This window comes from Zeus faber (assembly GCF_960531495.2).
Source record: "Zeus faber genome assembly, chromosome: 22".
Taxonomy (NCBI): Eukaryota; Metazoa; Chordata; class Actinopteri; order Zeiformes; family Zeidae; genus Zeus; species Zeus faber.
Window position 1 is genome coordinate 11,920,072 of NC_137209.1, and position 16,606 is coordinate 11,936,677.

Sequence of the window (16,606 nt, forward strand, 5' to 3'; positions counted from 1 at the left end):
GATATCTTCATATAATGCTTTGAATTTGGTTGCCAAATTAATTAAGCGGAAATAAGAGTAAATCTGAACATATTGCTCAATTTTGATTTATGGTTTTGGTCCCGTTGGTCCCATAATAATTTGCCGTTGATGGCTGTCATAAATGACCCAATTCCTGATTAAAAAAATGTTTAGATCTTTGCTTTTATTAATATTATTATTTTTATGAGCAAATCCAGACAGTGGTTACGTAAACCCTTTACTATGGCACTTGTTTAAAAGCATCCAAAAACAGTGTTATAAGTCAACAAAATGTCTGATGAGGATCTTGAAGCGTTGCACAGTTTGCTATTTTTGATTTGCTTTTGAATATTATTGCTTATTGTCATTTTTGGGGATTTATTGATGAAGGACTGTGTTTCATTGAAGTCGCTGCCACAGGGCACGCTGTTCATTTAATTCTGTTTGTTTACCAACTGTGGCCATCGCATTACTCGTGGCCACTACCGGTTACCGTGAAGCCAGTTGTGTTATGGTTTCACCGAGGGCCTGCCCAGGTGTTCATAATATTTATTGTTTGACAATATGTTTTTATATCTGTTATACGTACATGTGTGCCAGCTTACTAGTGCGCTTGCATTGAGTTTAATACACAGGCCCAAAACGTGAGACGGCGTAGCTTTGAGTACTTTATTTTACTTGACACAATTGTTTTCATGGGTTCATCAAGGGATTCCATGTGTGGGGAAGCGGCTGAATAAACGACTGCTGCTGGATAAAACCCCTCGACGCCCTTTCTTCCACCTCACAGAAGAGATCACAGTTAAAAAATAATAATAATAATAATAGCACAACACGGAGTATTCTCTGCGGCGGGTATAGAAAGGTCGGGCACATATATAACCAACTCCCTCAAATAAATTCTCATCGTACAAAATGATGTGGTATAATTCCTGGGCGTAGGTCAAATCCTGTGTTTTATGTGTGTTTATGGTGGTATTTAAAAAAAAAATACACAACACGGAGTATTCTCTGGGGCTGGTATAGGAAGGTTGGGCACATATATAACCAACTCCCTCAAATACATTCTCATCGTACAAAATGATGTGGTATAATTCCTGGGCGTAGGTCAAATCCTGTGTTTTATGTGTGTTTATGGTGGTATTTAAAAAAAAAAAAACACACAACACGGAGTATTCTCTGCGGCGGGTATAGAAAGGTCGGGCACATATATAACCAACTCCCTCAAATAAATTCTCATCGTACAAAACGATGTGGTATAATTCCTGGGCGTAGGTCAAATCCGGTGTTTTATGTGTGTTTATGGTGGTATTTAAAAAAAAAATACACAACACGGAGTATTCACTGGGGCGGGTATAGGAAGGTTGGGCACATATATAACCAACTCCCTCAAATAAATTCTCATCGTACAAAACGATGTGGTATAATTCCTGCGCGCAGGTCAAATCCTGTGTTTTATGTGTGTTTATGGTGGTGTTTTTCTAATTCCTCTCTGGGCCCTCACTGCAGAAGTCAGTGTCAGTACAAGTTAGGGGGGGGGGGGGGGGGGGGGGGGGGGGGGAGATGTTTTTATTTTGCCTAGATCAGGTGCGCCCCCTGCGGGCCGACCGGGGCGCCGCGTCCGGAACCCCTGGCGCTTCTGGCGCCGGCGGCCGCTCGCGTCTTGAGTTCGCGCGAGATCTGGAGCCACGACAGCGCGTAGCAGCAGCATCCATAGAAGCAGTCGCTCCACACGCCCCCCTGTCGGGAGGCAGAGGGGTGATGGAGGGGCGTGGGAGGTTGGAACACAGGGTGAAAGGATGCAAGGGAGAGTTTAGAGCCATATGTACACTCAAGTCGGAAAAGTTTTCCTTCGTGGCTTTGTACTCTGAAACGCGAATAATGACGAATGATCATGAATCACAATTATGAATCATAAATCGTAATTATGAATAATAATTATTATCTATATATTTTAATGTTATATAACATATAATAATAAATATTATCATCATTATTAATATAATTATTATGAGCATCCTCATCACTATAATCATTATTGTTATTCATCATCGTTACATCATTAAAATCTCAAACACAGCAACACTGATTGTTCAGACTACATTCTGCACATTAACTGCTGGTTTCCTCTTTGTCAGCTCTGCACGCCGCAGTGTCGACCACTTTTTCGAGCATATTTTCTCCCTGCTGCAGTTATTCTCGTCTCATGTGCGTTGGTCAGTGCTGGCGTACAGTATTTTCATTTACGTAAGAATTCAATAGATTTCAACAATTGGATGCCCCGTTTAACTCGTTCGGCCCCCTTTTCTCGCGTCGAAGGCTGAATTTGTGTGATCAGATTCACGATTTACATCGGGCACCATCGAAATCCCCCCTTTTTCTCCCAAACTATTGAGACGTTTTTAAATAATGGATTTATTGCATTTGATAAACACATCAACAGAAAAACGGCTTGTTATATTATCCTTGGGAAGCTTCCCACAGTGCCTCGCACGCCTCAGCGTGAGGTTGACACGACGCGCAAACCCACTCCACCTCCGTGCAACATAATCAACACAACCAACAAACTTAACCACGCTGTTCTTCCCTGGCGCCATTTCAGCCTGTTATGAAACGACTTGCTCCTTTGAAAAAAAAACAAAAAAACAAAAAAAACCCCCACATAAATAAATCCTTCCTTCCCTCCCTCCTCCTCCGCTGTGTTATCTCAGGTGTCATCGTCTTCACGATCCAGGCAAAAATCCATCCACAATCCAACCGTAGTTTGCTCTGCATCTATGTTTGAGTTTGGTTGTTGTGCACCGAGACCTGATGACTATCGGGGGTCAAAGTTGAAAGCAATGGCAAACGTGGGTGGGCAGCGGGGCGTGTGAGGGCAGCGGGGCGTGGGTGGGCATGGGGGTCCCGCCGGCTCCCCCGCGGGGCAGGCGGCTCGGGCGGGGTGTCGGTCTGTCCGCGTGGCCTGCGGTCCGTGCCTTGGCCCGTGGCCTGGGTTCTGTGCCTGCAGCTGCGTCTTGTGCCTGCACCTGGGGGTTGGTTGTATGAGTGCACCCCTGGGGCGCGGGGTCTCCTCATGCTCCCGGGGAGTGGGTAATGCCCCTCGGGGCCGGGCGGGTGCTCGGGGCTTTCCTCCAGGGTGTCTAGAGGGCTGCGGAGTTTGGGGGGCTTCGGGGCCCTTTCGAATGCTTGAAGGCGCCGCGGCATAATACCGTCTTCCTGCACCAGTACCAATGGGGATAAGTCATGTACATTCACCGGTTGACATTTTACACACACACACACAGACACATACAGGCGGTCTCATCACACACGCACACATCACCACACCTGCTTGGAGTGCACCCCAGTACTTCCAGTTTTCCTGGACCTGATTAATTGTTTTTCAATACATGTTGTCGTCCAATGTTTATCTTTTTGTGTAAATGTTGTTTGTTTCTAAGTTTATTTGTCTCACCCGTGGTGATTCTCCCCCTCTTGGAGCAGTGATCAGTTGTTTATAGACCCAAACATAAATAATAAGATAAATAGTTCTCCAAAGAGGGGGGTTGGTGGTGGCTCTCCATAACCAACAACTGTGCTCTTGTCATCCCACAGGTCGTCCACAGGACAGAGTTATTGATTTAAGAATGAATAAAGAGTTGCATCGCAAGTTGCAGAAGCGGTTTCCCATGGCGCCGGTCATTATTAACAGACAGTGGCCTTTATTTAAGAATAACTGACCGCCGACTGCCTCTATTAACCAATCGGAATTGAGTATTCCGCAGTAACATGCAATGAGAGTAGTTTATACGTCTGCGGGAATTTAGTGAGCACTCAAGTGCAAGGTTGGTGGATCGGTGGATTTTTTTCCAGACGACTTGCCTTGTCGTTTTTTCAATACGTTAGATACGTGACAAAATCGTAGCTTGCGGAGCTAGTCCTGTCAGACGACTCGACAGCGCCACCACACTTCCACGCCCTTATGGGCTGGCCCTGTTAAGCAGCGGGTCCCTCCGGCCCTGCCTGCCTTGCTTGCCGCGATGCTTTTGCTCCCTCCGCCTCCCCTGCATCCATCTGTCGGGCTCCACGTTTCAATCCAACGGAGGGGGGATTCGTGGCGAGCTCATCGCTCCAAAACCTCTATCTGATTACCCATGCCTATGTTTCTGTGCACCAGGCCGGGAGTGGCGTTGTGAGAGAAAAATGCATATCATCAACTATTTGAATGAGGACCATAGCCTTTTTTGTATGTTACGTGGGTTTAAAACATTGCCTCTGGGTTTTTTAGGAGCCCCCCAGAGTTTATGTAAAGAGTTCTTTCTCTACAATGTTAATTGTAATACTGATCACATTTCATCCTCATTCAACCTGGTACGGAGATAAAGTTAACCCCAGGGGAGCTTGAAAGAGCATTGTAAGGGATAGTGGGGCTGCGTCTGCAACTGGAGTCTGATTGTACCTGTGAAATCACTGTTTGAGGGGAGACAACTGAGGCGCACCGTCTTGTAAATGACATCTGACCAAGGCACACAACCTCTCTTTGGTATAAAACTGTCTTGGTCAGTAGTAGGGGCAAACGGATCAGAACACCGCTTTGGAGCGCCTCTGACTCTTTCTCTGTATTCTGCAGAATAAATATGATTTAATACTCTCTGGGGTTTTTTTCTTGTAGCGGGCAGATGAACCTCACCGACCACGCAGGAGAATTTCACAGTGAGCAGTAGAGCCCGGATGCCCATACCGAAACGATGCCAAATAAGGTAAAGATCATTTTAAATCAAATCGAAGAATTGTGTGTCAGATACAGTTAACGTGTCGCTTGGGTGGAATTCCGGAGCATGGGGTACAGTGGTGTATTAATAGAATTATTGTTTCAGAGTCACATCCTCCAGACACTAGTTCTCACCGTTTACCTAATTCTCACCTATGGCTCTAAGTGCAGTAGTTGCTTGTGCACAGCAATGGCAACAGAATGCAGTTGAATATCCCCGCAGTTGACATTGATATCACACATCCATATCGGGGTGTATTATTACCTTTATGCCGTAGCGCTCTCGGACAGAGGCGCGCATGGCGAGCGAGGCGGCCGGGACGCAGCCGACGCAGTCCAGCAGGGGCAGGCAGGGACAGGCCCCCACGGCTCTGGTTACCTTACATGTGAACAGAGGGAGGCAGCACAGCGCCAGGCAGCCTGCATGCACACGCACACGCACGCACACACACACACACACACACACACACACACACACACACACACACGCACGCACGCACACACACACACGCACAATACATGGGTGCACAAACACATGCTGTTTAGGCTTTTCTCAGCACTATTCCAAAATGACGTGCTTCTGCACTAGGAGCGGCTTTTCACACCACAGTGTCATGACTCCATATTATTTCTGTTCCAGTGTATAATTCGATCATTTTTAAATATGTCCGGACCCGGATCTAGGCAGACGCAAACTGAGTGTAGCTTCTGAGCGTCTAATTGTGAAATACAACACCAACTTTTATGTCTTTTTTTTTGTGTATTTTAAAATAATTTCAGTTAAGAAATATGTATATGAAAATATTATCAATTTTATTTGAATCAATGCTATTTATTTCAATCAATCAAGTTATTTTCTCTTTCCATTTCTTAAATCATACTCAATATATCATTTTAGTGAATAAGTGAATAAATTAACAAGTCTAAAAAATAGTATAGTATAGTAAAGTATAGCTGAAAACAAAAAATGCACAATATAATATTAATAATAATAATAATAATAATAATAATAACTAAGTAATGAAATAATACTTTGTTTATGCAGCACTTCACACAAACGACTAAATAAATAGTCATCATTTAATAGCGAGGAAAAAAAGCACATGAAAAAATAATGCATGATAAAAGACAATAAAAGAATGGTAATAAATAAAAACGTAAAGTAAAGAAGAAACAAATGAAAATAGTGCACATAATAAAATACAGTTTAAGAATAAATAAATATATAAAAGTAGTGCATCACATGCATCAAATGTAACTAAATAAGATGTATCCCTCGTGCAAAAGTTATTGTATGCAATTATGAATATATGGTTTTCAAACAGCCACTCACAGTCGCCCATGTCCTTCCAGCAGTCACACAGGCCGCTGCTCCACTGCCCTGGATGCTGCACCCCACCCTGCGGCTGGAGCTGCACCACCCTCCCCCATTTCTCCATCCCTGGACAAAAAGTACATCGGTACAATTAAAACGCGATGACGTGGAGATTTACTTCCAACTAAACTGTTCATTTGACGCTTTGTGCCTCGGAAGTATTATATTGTTGTATTATATCACATTATATAATATTGTATTGTTTTCTATTCTGCGAAGTTATGTTCGATTTTTAAGTGGTTTTTTCCTACGATTTCCTATTATATGACATTATATCACACACCATTATATTTCATTCCATGATAGGAGCGCCATTTGGGTGCACAACATTAAAATATTTTTATAACTTATACAATGTTTATTTTCCTGTTCGTATAAAGAGTCATGGAAGTTGCATCAGAAATATTACAGAATAAAATATATGTTACATCACAATCTCCCCACAGCCCATATTAATCAGATATAAAAACATTATCTTTAATTAAAATATGCTGATTTGTGGTTGTCTCTCAGTTTTGCGCCCCCCTTTCCCCTCACACCATCTTATTTTCTTCTTATTTTCCCTCTGTCATGGATGATAAAAGGTGGGAAAACGTGTTTTCTAGGAAGTTCAACATGTATATTAGACGATGAAATGTCCAAAAATAAATAACGATTCTGAAATTAGAAAGGCCAAATGGCACCCGTCTCATGTAATGATTTGAATGATGATGATATAATAATAATAATAATAATAACAATAATAATAATAATAATAATTAGAGCTGGAGCTGAATTCTTTATACACAAGCAGGTTCTCGCAGGAAACTTATCTACAGTAAGTGGAGGAGGACAAAAGCAGCTGGTGGGGGGGCTCCCACACCTTTCACACAAAGCGTTACGCTCTGCCCTGTTTTTCTTCTTCTCTCCAGCGCTCTTCACTTAAATGCATTTTGTTCCTCTCACCGTGAATACCACAAAGCTCTTGGATCCCATCTCCATCAGGCGATGCATCAGGGAGTGCTGGGCTAAGAGTGCGTTTTAATTATTCACTGCAAGTCACAGGTGGCGACCGGAGATGAGATCACTTGCGCACCAAGCATATTTAGATGGAGAGAGAAGTCCCACCGTGACGTAAAACGTGGTATTTTACTCACCCGTTGACAAAGTCCTCTTTTGGAAATTGAAGAATCGGGGGCAGTTTTTCCTGCTCTCCGGTGAATGCCTTACTTCCGCCCCGCTCAGCTCCTGCAACCGGACGGGCGTGTTGGTGTTTTGGTGTAAACACTGATCGGGTCGGTGTCCTATTGTTCCAACCACCTGGTGGTGAGAACAGCGGGACCCGGTGTCAGGACTAGTCAACCACAATGTGGATTATTTCGCTCACTTACGCTTCAAACGATAGTCGAGAGAGATTCCGGCTCCCTTTTGAAACGGTGCCGAGATTTGATTCATCGTGGTCCAGTCATCCGCTTTCTGCTGATTCGGTGTGTTGACTATTAGCACTGGCCCCTATGGAACCTCTACAAGAGTTTTTTCGCTGATGTGAAAATGTCTCCCACACCAAGGGTGACACGATATGATCACAGGTCGCAATAATAACAGTCACACAGTGTTAAGGCTGTTGTTTATTTTGACCATCTGACTCATTCGCCCTCGTCTTACACAGCAACTCACGGTCTGATAATAAGCTGTTGTGATGACGGCGATGATATTACAACCAAGGCCCTCCCGGTAATAACCTACGTTGTGATCGACGCCCCTGCGGTTTCTCCACGACCCCCGTGAGGTCGGTGTCAAGCCCACGGCCTCCCGGCGCCACCAGAGGCTGCTCTTTCCTCATCTGCTACTCCTCCCTCCGGCAAACTCCACACACACACCTATCATTATCATCATCATCATCAACCGCCGTATTCATCCTCCGGATGTCACTCATCGATCGTCAGCTAAGAGTTTGCATCTCTCCTGGCTCCTTCCTAGTCTGTAGATCCTAGTCTGTGTGTCCTAGTATCTCGCTCTCGTCCCAACCTGCCTGTGTTCTCTCCTCGTTCGAGTCTTTCCGTCCTGCTTCGTCCAGCCTGGTTCTTCGTCCCTCCACCCAGGGAACCAGGATCCCTCCTTTTGTTTGTTTGTACCAGCAGTTGAGTGGCATATTGGGTCAGGTATGGCGTGACTTTTCGGATGTTGAAAAGTGCGAAACGGCAGGACCGAGAGACAGCGGCAACATGGTCCGAGAATGTCAGTCGGTCATCGATAATGACACCTACAGTAGATTCCTTGCAGCCTTGGATTTGACATTTGATATCAATGTTGTGATAAATACCTTGTTTGGCCGGGAAGACCAAAGTGAAAGTGCCGTGAGGCGGAAGAGAAGAGGAGAGCACAGAGGAGAAGTGGGTGGGAGACAGGTTGTGGAGATTGCGGTGGATGGAAACCATGGGTGGGGGGGGGTAGAGGGTTGTTCTGGAAGCTTAATATTGAAGCGGATGAAGAAGTGGTCTGGGAGATGGAGAGGGGTGGCCATTAGGTTGTCTGTGGTGCAGCTCCGAGCAGGAATGAGATCCAGCTCTTTGCCAGCCTGGCGAGTCGGTGGAATCGGGACCTGTCTTAGGTCGAATGAGCGAACCAAAGACAGGAAGTCAACCGAGCTCGCACTGTCCACGTGGATGTTCATGTCACCGAGGACGTAATAAACCTCCTTTGTTTAGCCCTGTCCGTCTGCCTACCGTCTCTGTGTCGTGCACTCGGGTCCCTCCTCGCCTTGATCGTTTCCCCTTTCGTAGGGGTGCAACCCGACGCAGACGGACTCCTCCCAAATGCAGGGCGAACATCTTACATTGTCACGGGTCAGAGGTGAAGCCAAGTCAGGGGAAGAAATGAACCGAGTCTACCAAGACAACAGACCCGGGGACTGCCGACGCGAATGACAGTCTTCTACGAGTTTTTACAGCATCACTTCCCGCTGTCTCTCGTCTTAACCCCATACAAACTTGAAGCGCCTGCTTAAATTTGGATTGGGTGGGCGAGACACACGTTTGGACAGGACTCAAAATAGCCAATGAATAATACACAGCTGTCGTACTGAATACAAAAGCCTCCTTTATTGGAAAACCATTATACTGTATATATATATATATATATATATATACATATATATTTCATGTGAGAGTGAGTGGATGGTCTGGACGCCAGCGTCTGCACGGCCGCTGCAACTTCTCCAAGCCTGCAGACAGACAGACCCACTTCATTTAATCAACACTTCAAAGGCAAGACTTCCTTTCTTCACCGCTTTCTTTCGACTCTGCCGTCTTTTTTGTCATTCTTTCTGGTTCCTTCTTGTTCGTTCTTTCTTTTTTTCCTTCCTTCCTCGTTCCTTCTTCTATCTACATATCTACATATCTACATATCTGTATATCTGTATATACAAATGGCCTATCCCATGAACATAACTCTATTCCCTTCTATTTTGTACCCCTGCTTTGTATTATCTTATTTATTTATATTATCTTTATTTTATTTTTTTATGATATCGATATTACTATATTCACTAACTGCGTTACGTTTTAGGAACCAGTTCGTTTCAGTTAGTTGCTAGGTAGGAATTAGGTTAGCTATTATGTTCGGTTTAGTAACTATTGTGCGTAATCTCCGGGTGCGTTGCAAAGACATTTCACTGCATATATGTATGAAAGTATGATTATGTATGTGACGAATAAACCTCTTGAATGTTGAATATTCTCTTTCTTTATTTCCTTCTTTCTATGTTTACTTTTTCTTTCTAGTGCCTTCCCTCTAATTCTTCCTACTTTTTTTTCTCTTTACTTCAACCTTTTCTTTGTAGCTCTTCCTTCGTTTGTATCTCTGTTTCTTTCCTTCTTAATTTGTCTCTATATATTTTCTTTCTTTTTTGCTTTCCTTCTGCCATTCTCTTGGGTCCTTCTCTTTGTCTTCCCTTACCTGTTTCTCTTCTATCCCATGTTTCTTTCCTACTTTCTTTCTGTATTTTCATAATTCTTTCTCTATTTTTTCTTTCTTTCTATCGATTCTTATCTTTCTTTCTTTCTTTCTTTCTTTCCTACTTTCTTTCTATATTTTCATAATGCTTTCTCTATTCTTTCTTTCTTTCTTTCTTTCTTTCTTTCTTTCTTTCTTTCTTCCTTTCTTTCCCACAATACCTCGCTAACACCGACTGAAAAACGACTCACGCAGTAGATGTTTGTTGCTGCAGATGCATGTGACCAGCTCCCGTTGCTCTGCAGCTTCTTTGGGGAACAGCGGACGGGGACACTTTCGTCTCCCATTGGCAAGGGCTGAAACGAGGGGATGAGACGCCACGACGGCGAACATGTTTGAGCGGGCGGTGGAGGGGGGCCATGGACCAAAACCAAAACTAAATTCCAAATCTCTTCTTTACGGAGCAGAGCATTGCTGCTTTCCTTAGAAGAGACCGTCCCCCTATGCCCGGTGAGACATTTCCCAACCTGTAGGAGTGTCAAACCGGAGGGGAAGGTTAATTCAAAATGTTGCCCCCGCTCACCTTTGCACCTGCACCTGCGGAGCTGTCGGACGTCCACGCGCATGCCGGCAAGTGGGACTAGGGCGCAGCAGAAATAAAAGCATGGATTTGCAACGGATCATTGACACGCTGGAGGGATAATACATCACCGATCAGCTGCCTCAAACACTCGAGGCCGGAAACGTTAACCCACTGACAACGCGAGCGGTACAAGCTTCCCGTATTGAGAGGTAGCAGCGGTACAAGAAATAATATCACAATGTAATAAGGATAAATAAAATGATTTACCTGTCGTTTCACAGCGGATGGGAGCAAGCAAGACAAGGAGGAGAGTCAGATATAGGATTGTTGACATGGCGGCAGCTTTTCATGGGATGACAACGGTCCTCACTCTCTGGAGTCTAAACTGATGGCGGTTATTTAAATTGTCGGGTCAGCTGAGGCGGTTGTGAGATTTCTCAACACAAAGGCGAGTCGCAGCGCGTCCCCAGCTATTTCCTCATAGTTTTGTCGCTCATATGAAATTGAGATGAAGCCAAATCTAGACACACACAAACTCACATTATGTGGCCACACAACATTTCGTTGTTTTTCTTCCGCTGTAGGGTACAAATAGTTCACCGAGGTGATGACCGTAGGTTACCCATTGACTTTTTCTTTGCTGAAAACAACACGTCTGTGCATGGCCGAGAGAAAGGTCAACAGTCACATGCGATTGCAGCCACTATTGAAGTAGTTCTTCTTCACAAAAAATTAAAAATATATCCTCGATAGTGTATATGTATTTAAGGCTGCATAACAGTAAAGAAATGCAATTTTATGAACTGCGTAGACTGTTCTAGCTGTTTTAATCAATGCCTCTATACCTGCTTGGTCATCACATTACTAGTTTATGTTTCTCCGATATTCTTATGAAAGCTCCGGTCATCTCAATATATCGTCTAATCATCGATCGATTGAGGTATTCGTCAAAACATATTGTGATATTCGATTGTTTCAATATCGCCCAGCCGTACATGTTACAAAAATAGACAAAATGAAAACTTTTATTTTATTTTTTTTTTCCGCAATAGCCACACAGTGACGGACGGCAGACTTCTTTATTAAGTATCAGATAGAACTGGTTGAAAGAAACGGGGTAAAAGTACTTTGCGACTGTACCCAAGTACATTTTTCAAGCATCTTTACTCGAACAAATGTCCTCATTTTCCCCAAACTTTCATTTTTTTTTTTTTTTTCACAAATCTTTGTCCATTCGTTTTTTCACAATTCTATTCTTTTTTTTTTATAAACGCTTTTTTTGACATGTTCCCTTTTTCAAACGAATCATATCTTATTTATTATTTTAGAATTATTTTACAAATTTCCCTTTTTCGAAAATCCTTTTCTTATATTACACACATTTCTTTTTTTTAATTTATTTACAAATCTTTCCTTATATTTGTTTAAGTTTTACTGATATATATATATATATATATATATAAAATTATGTCTGACCACCCAAAGCTTACATTTATATATATATATATATATATATATATATATATATATATATATATATATAAAATTATGTCTGACCACCCAAAGCTTACATTTATATATATATATATACACACACACATAGACATAATTTTATATATATCTATCTATATATATATATATATATATATATATATAATATATATATATATATATATATATATATATATATATATATATATATATATATATAATTATGTCTGACCACCCAAAGCTTACATTTATTTATATATATATATATATATATATATATATATATATATATATATATATATATATATATATATATATATATATATATAAAATTATGTCTGACCACCCAAAGCTTACATTTATATATATATACAATTTATATATACAAATACAATTACAATTTTATATCCGCCTTTATTTATTGATTTTTACAAATGTGGTTTTTTTTTTCCCCCACACAAACCTTCCCCTTTAAAAAAAAAAAAAAAAAAAAAGCCTAAACGTCGCTTATTATTATGTTATTATACATATTATCATTCTTATCATTCATTATCGTTTCATCGTCTACACGCCTCCGTGCGTGACGTCGCGCTGAGCCTCGCGCTGCGCGCCTCGGCCGAGTCACGACTGAGGCGACCGCGGCGGCGCGCTCACGCGGGGGGAGCGGCGCGGCGACGTCATCACGCCGCAGCGCCGTCACAGTCGCGCGCGCGCGGGCGCGGGCGAGTATAACAGCCGCCCGTCGGGTGACGCTCGGGGCGACGCTCGGCGACGCTCGGCGACGCTCGGGGTGACGCTCGGCGTGACGCTCGGCGACGCTCGGCGTGACGCTCGGCGACGCTCGGCGGCGCTCGGCGACGCTCGGGGCGACGCTCGGCGACGCTCGGGGAGGACAAGGGGGCCACCGCGCGAGGGAAGCCCCCCCGCGGCCCGGGGAAGGAGGCGGCGGCGGCGGCGGCGCTGCCCCTTTAAATCCGCACTTCCTCACTCGCGGGTCCGGGCAACAACAACAACAACAACGGCGGCGGCGGCGGCGGCAGGAGCAGCAGCAGCGGCGGCAGCAGCAGCCGCGTTCCCACGGAGCGCGTCTCCCCTTGTTCCGATATCACCGCCCGGGAGCCGGGAGAGGTGAGGTCCGTGCGTGGGGCCGTGAGCGCTGGGAGGGCACGCCATCCGCCAGGCCCTGGTTCACGTTCATTTTCGTCTCATACCCGGTGGGGTTGTCGCGGGTAGTTTATTGATTTGAGTGATTCAGAAAGAAACAGAAATGACAGCAGCAGCAGCAGCAGCAGCAGCAACAACAACGTCTGGCGTGGACTCGTCATGCGTAGCCGTCGGGGCGGTTCCACCTGTTGGATCTGGCCAAACGCTGGAGCCGTTTGTCCATTTACTTTGGGAAATGTGATTCGATATAAATAGATCCCACCAGTCGGTGCGCACCGACTCACAAGCGGATCCGCGTGTGATTCCGATTGTGATCAGGTCGGGCGACCTCAAGCTGTGTTGGCGTCTCTTTGATTATTTCGTTTCTTCACAGGCCGCGGGCAACTTCTCCGCTGTCGCCCTCTCCCTCTCCCCGCTCCACACGTTCGCTGTCGGATCCCGTCGCGGCAGAAGGGGAACGGTCGGTTCCGACGTGCTTTTTGGCGACGTCTGGCGGCCGCCAACGGAGAGGGCCGCGATGTACGGAGCGTCAGGGATCCCGGAGCTGATCCCGCCCGGCGCCCCGCCGCGCCAGCCCGGCCCCGCGGCTCAGTACAACCCGGGGCACCCCCGGGTGAACGGCCACGGGGACAGCGGGGCCAACCCCCAGAGGCTCGGGCAGAGGGCCCCGAAGCTGGGGCAAATCGGCCGGTCGAAGAAAGGTGAGTTAAAACATTCAGTGGCACTGGATATTATAAAGTATGTGTTTATTTTTTGACATTACATTGCATTGAGCAGACGCTTTTATCCAAAGCGACTTACAGTTATTCAAACACCGACGGACGCAGCCATCAGGAGCCATTAGGGGGTTAAGTGTCTTGCTCAAGGACACTACTGCATGCTAGCGGGAGGAGGCTGGGATCGAACCAGCAACCTTTAGATTACTAGACCACCACAGGGGCGTCAAATGTACGGCCCGTGGGCTGGATTCGGCCCGCAGTGAGGGCATCATCCGGCCTGCGGAATGATTTGGGGGAAGATGTATTTTTTTTCAGTTTATTAGTTTTTGTGAGTGAGGATCAATACTATACGTATACTTTTAGTGTTTAAAGTGTAAAAACTGTATTTATATCAATATATACTCCTACACATATATACTTTTTGTGTATACTTGTTAGTACCACTTATTAATTGTACCTGGCTAATATATTTAGTATACTAGTTAAAGTGCTGTTAGTGTAGTATAAGCACACTTTTAAAAAGTATATCGGAACATTGACCTTAACCTAAGCTGTACTATTTACATGTTAAAAATGTGTCGTTTTGGTCAACAGAAAGAAATGAAACACTTATACACTATATTTTTATATCTTCTTTATAGCGCATCCTTAAGTACAACTCCCAACACACTAAGTACTACTTCAGTGGTTTCAATTCAACGAAATTGTGAATGCAGAAAATATACACTAAGCGCTTCTTCGGATGACACACTTGAGTGTACTTCTATTCACATTTCTGACCTTTGACCCTCCCTCCCCCCCCCCCCTTCGACACCCGTCAGTGGACTTACAAGATGAGGACCTGGAAGACATCATGAACAACAACGGACAGTGTCCCGTCTCACTGTCGCCAGTGTCTTAAACTGCGCCGCCATGCGCCCAACAATAAAAAAATAAACAACAAAAAAAAACCCTATCTCCACCTCGGATCTCCCCGGCCGGAGGATTTTTTTCGAGCGACCTACGGGAGCTTTTCCAATCACTGAGCAAAAAAGGGCACGAGAGCGGGCGGATGCGTTGCCCGGGCAACGCCCCCCCCCCCCCCCCCCAACACACACACACACACACAACACACACACACTTGTACATAGTTTGAAGCTCTTATCTCCGGCTGGACTGCGGACGAGGCGCACCGCGTGTCTCGGAGGCGACCGCAGTGTGTGTGGATTCTTTTGAGCTTCTGACAGAAAGGGCTACTTTTCTCTAAAGTTTGCACTGAGTTTTTCCTTTTTTGGCGGGGGGTCATCTCTGAAGCGGAGTCTCTGTTCGATCGAGGCCGACGGGGGGGAAGGCCGGGTTAATGGTTCTCCCCGGGGGTCGAAAGTTCAAGCTCGGACTGAGCTCCGCTCGGACGCTCCCTCCCACGGCCGACCGACGATCCATCGAAACGGAATGCTCTTCCTGCTTATTATTTATTGCTAAAAGCTAAAAGGTGTGTGTGTGTGTGTGTGTGTGTGTGTGTGTGTGCGTGCGCACGGCGCTAATGATTCTTGTTCAACCTGTGTTTCACGCTGGATTCTATTTTTATCGCCTACGATGATTATTACCACTTCTGATGTTTTTTGGATAACGCAACGGTGCACTTTTGTTCGGAATGCCTGTATTTCGATTTTGTTTCGTTTTTTTTTTCCTCCGCAGTGACTTGATTCAAAAAAAAAAAAATCTATGCATGGAATCTTGTCGAGGAATGGAAAAAATAAAAAATAAATAAACGTGAAAGCGGTATCCCCGTTATTAAGAGCTGCTCTCTGGTGTTTTAAAAAGCTGCGTCTTGTTGTTTTTTTTTTTTTTTGGTGGTTTCGGTGGCTTAAGATGCGGACTCGGCAGTATGACGTCATTCTGTACGACGTCTAACAGCTCCCTCTCGAGGTTTGAGTGGGATTAAGGAGGGTGAGGTATTTTCTTCTCTTGTGTTCAATGAATTTGCGTATCCTCTCTTTTGTCCGTCGTGGTGGATCTCTTCTCGTCCGTACGGGCGACTCGATACTTTTCGGTACCAGTTCATTACTCATGCTGTTATCATTGTTCCGGAAGTGCCGAGGCCTTTCGATGGTCCTTCTTGAAGTCGTTTTTAAGGCCTTCCCTACTCCAAAGTCAGTTGTTGATGATTTTCGGGGGCCTACTTCTAAGCAAAGACACGTGATGATGATGATGATGATGTCCTCTTACTCAGCTGACTGTGAAGCTGTTACTAGTGTGTGTGTGTGTGTGTGTGTGTGAGAGAGAGTTGTGTAGGGCTACGTTGCGTTTCCCAGGTACATACTCTGATTCGTTTGATTTTTTTTATTTATTTTTTATTTTATTTATTTGGGGTTTGTGCATACCATTTGCATGGAAACGGTCGAATATTCACAATGCATCTTGGGAAAAACAACAGACGGACCTTTTTTTTTTTTCCTCTTTTTCTCTGGAGCTTTGAAACACGTTGATTCTCAAGCCAGAAATGTGATTATCTGCTATGACACAATCACAAATAAAATGGTGTTGCAAATGTGTGTATTGTCTTTATTATCGTGTGAAAATCCAAAATTTCCGAAACGTAAAAAAAACAA

The 16,606-nt window shown here is 44.4% G+C and overlaps 2 protein-coding genes and 1 long non-coding RNA gene across 3 annotated transcripts; 1 reads left to right on the top strand and 2 right to left on the bottom strand.

Moving 5' to 3' along the window:
- Window positions 1-1,578: 1,578 nt before the first annotated feature.
- Window positions 1,579-7,947, bottom strand: LOC307247122 (cornifelin homolog B-like; the record flags this gene model as incomplete). The annotated part of the gene is made up of 4 exons (XM_080023188.1): window positions 1,579-1,740; window positions 5,016-5,170; window positions 6,084-6,191; window positions 7,851-7,947. The coding sequence occupies 4 exons, from the start codon at window positions 7,945-7,947 to the stop codon at window positions 1,579-1,581; spliced, it is 522 nt and encodes a 173-aa protein (XP_079879314.1).
- Window positions 7,948-9,186: 1,239 nt separating this feature from the next.
- On the bottom strand, window positions 9,187-11,027 carry LOC307246852. The gene is made up of 4 exons (XR_013844717.1): window positions 10,909-11,027; window positions 10,642-10,698; window positions 10,310-10,414; window positions 9,187-9,327 (listed from the first exon to the last, which is right to left on the bottom strand). It is a non-coding gene; the product is annotated as an uncharacterized lncRNA (long non-coding RNA).
- A 1,741-nt stretch (window positions 11,028-12,768) lies between these two features.
- Window positions 12,769-16,545, top strand: LOC307247155 (uncharacterized protein). Its single transcript, XM_080023229.1, has 3 exons — window positions 12,769-13,260; window positions 13,670-13,997; window positions 14,837-16,545. Exons 2-3 carry the CDS (start codon window positions 13,814-13,816, stop codon window positions 14,914-14,916), a joined length of 264 nt encoding a protein of 87 aa, XP_079879355.1. The 5' UTR covers window positions 12,769-13,260; window positions 13,670-13,813; the 3' UTR covers window positions 14,917-16,545.
- Window positions 16,546-16,606: the final 61 nt, after the last annotated feature.